Raw genomic sequence first — 1319 nt, 5'->3', positions numbered from 1 at the left:
ATATAAATAACAAAGTAGCTAGTTAGAAAAATATCAATGAGACGAAAGTAGTAACTATATTAATGTGTGTGTATGTGTGTGGAGGTGGGTGTTATGTACTATTATGTTAAGGCGGAGAGTTGGCAGAACTGTTAGCTCACCGGTGAAATTCTTTAGCGGTATTTCGTCTGCCGCTACGTTCTGATGTCAAATTCCGCCGAGGTCGACTTTGCCTTTCATCCTTTCGGGGTCGATAAATTAAGTACCAGTTGAACACTGGGGTCGATGTAATCGATTAGTCCCCTCCCCCGAAATTTCAGGTCTTTTGCCTATAGTAATTATGTTATATTATATTATATTATATTATATATTATATTATATTATATTATATTAAATATTACACCATGTTACTTTTTTTCTTAAAGGCGATGGAGGATAAAACACTGTCCAAATATAAATTGCTGATACTGTGCAATCCAGACAACCCAAGTAAGTAAGATATTTGGAGCGTTCACATTCATCGTAGTAGACACCTAACACATAACAATAATCGATAAGGAAAAGCGAAGTTGCTTTCGAATTGATCCAACATGTCCGTTTGATACCAAGATCGCAAAGAAACAGAATGAAAAACAACAAAAACAATCCTTTAAAATTTGAAATTGCAAGAATTTGGAGTATGAAAAGTGTAAAGGGTGTGCCTTGTAAGAATTAAAAATGAATTAGACTGACATTTATTTTGAACCTGCTGAAGGTACACGAGATGCCGAAGTATATCGTTCAAAGCGAAAATAAATAAGTTACTTTCGAGTTGCGCTTTTTGTCATTAAGTTGGCCTTGGTGATGGATTACGTCAGCTATGTTTACCTTAGTGATGGATGGTGTCAATCCTATATTATTACTATTATCATTATTATTATTATTGTTCAGTAGTTTTATTTTTATAACGTGCTTTCACTTCACTACCGAGCGCAGCTCTGTGCGCCTTGGGTATGTGCTGTGGTTTGCTGGTGGTGCTCTTATGGTTACTTATTATTATTATTATTATTATTATTATTATTATTATTATTAATAGCAATATCTAGCTTTAAATTATTAAATTTATTGCTTATTATTTTTTTGCCTTTTCTCATAGCAATATCTAGCTTTAAATTATTATTATTATTATTATTATTATTATTATTATTATTATTATTATTATTATTATTATTATTATTATTATTACTACTATTATCCTTATTATTACTACTGTAATTATTACTATCATTATTATTATTATTATTATTATTATTATTATTATTATTATTATTATTATTATCATTATCATTGTTATTATTATT

General features: G+C 29.4%; 1 protein-coding gene across 1 annotated transcript in view; it reads left to right on the top strand.

Moving 5' to 3' along the window:
• The window catches only part of LOC106874092 (aspartate aminotransferase), a 21345-nt gene that overhangs the window by 3717 nt on the left and 16309 nt on the right, over nucleotides 1–1319 (top strand). The window contains exon 3 of the mRNA XM_052973904.1: nucleotides 405–468. Coding sequence (XP_052829864.1) covers nucleotides 405–468 — 64 coding nt within the window. The remainder of the gene's footprint in view (nucleotides 1–404; nucleotides 469–1319) is intronic.

Source organism: Octopus bimaculoides, chromosome 17 (genome assembly GCF_001194135.2).
Source record: "Octopus bimaculoides isolate UCB-OBI-ISO-001 chromosome 17, ASM119413v2, whole genome shotgun sequence".
Lineage (NCBI taxonomy): Eukaryota > Metazoa > Mollusca > Cephalopoda > Octopoda > Octopodidae > Octopus > Octopus bimaculoides.
Note: the sequence above shows the minus strand (reverse complement) of the source record. Positions and strands in the feature narration are given on the sequence as shown.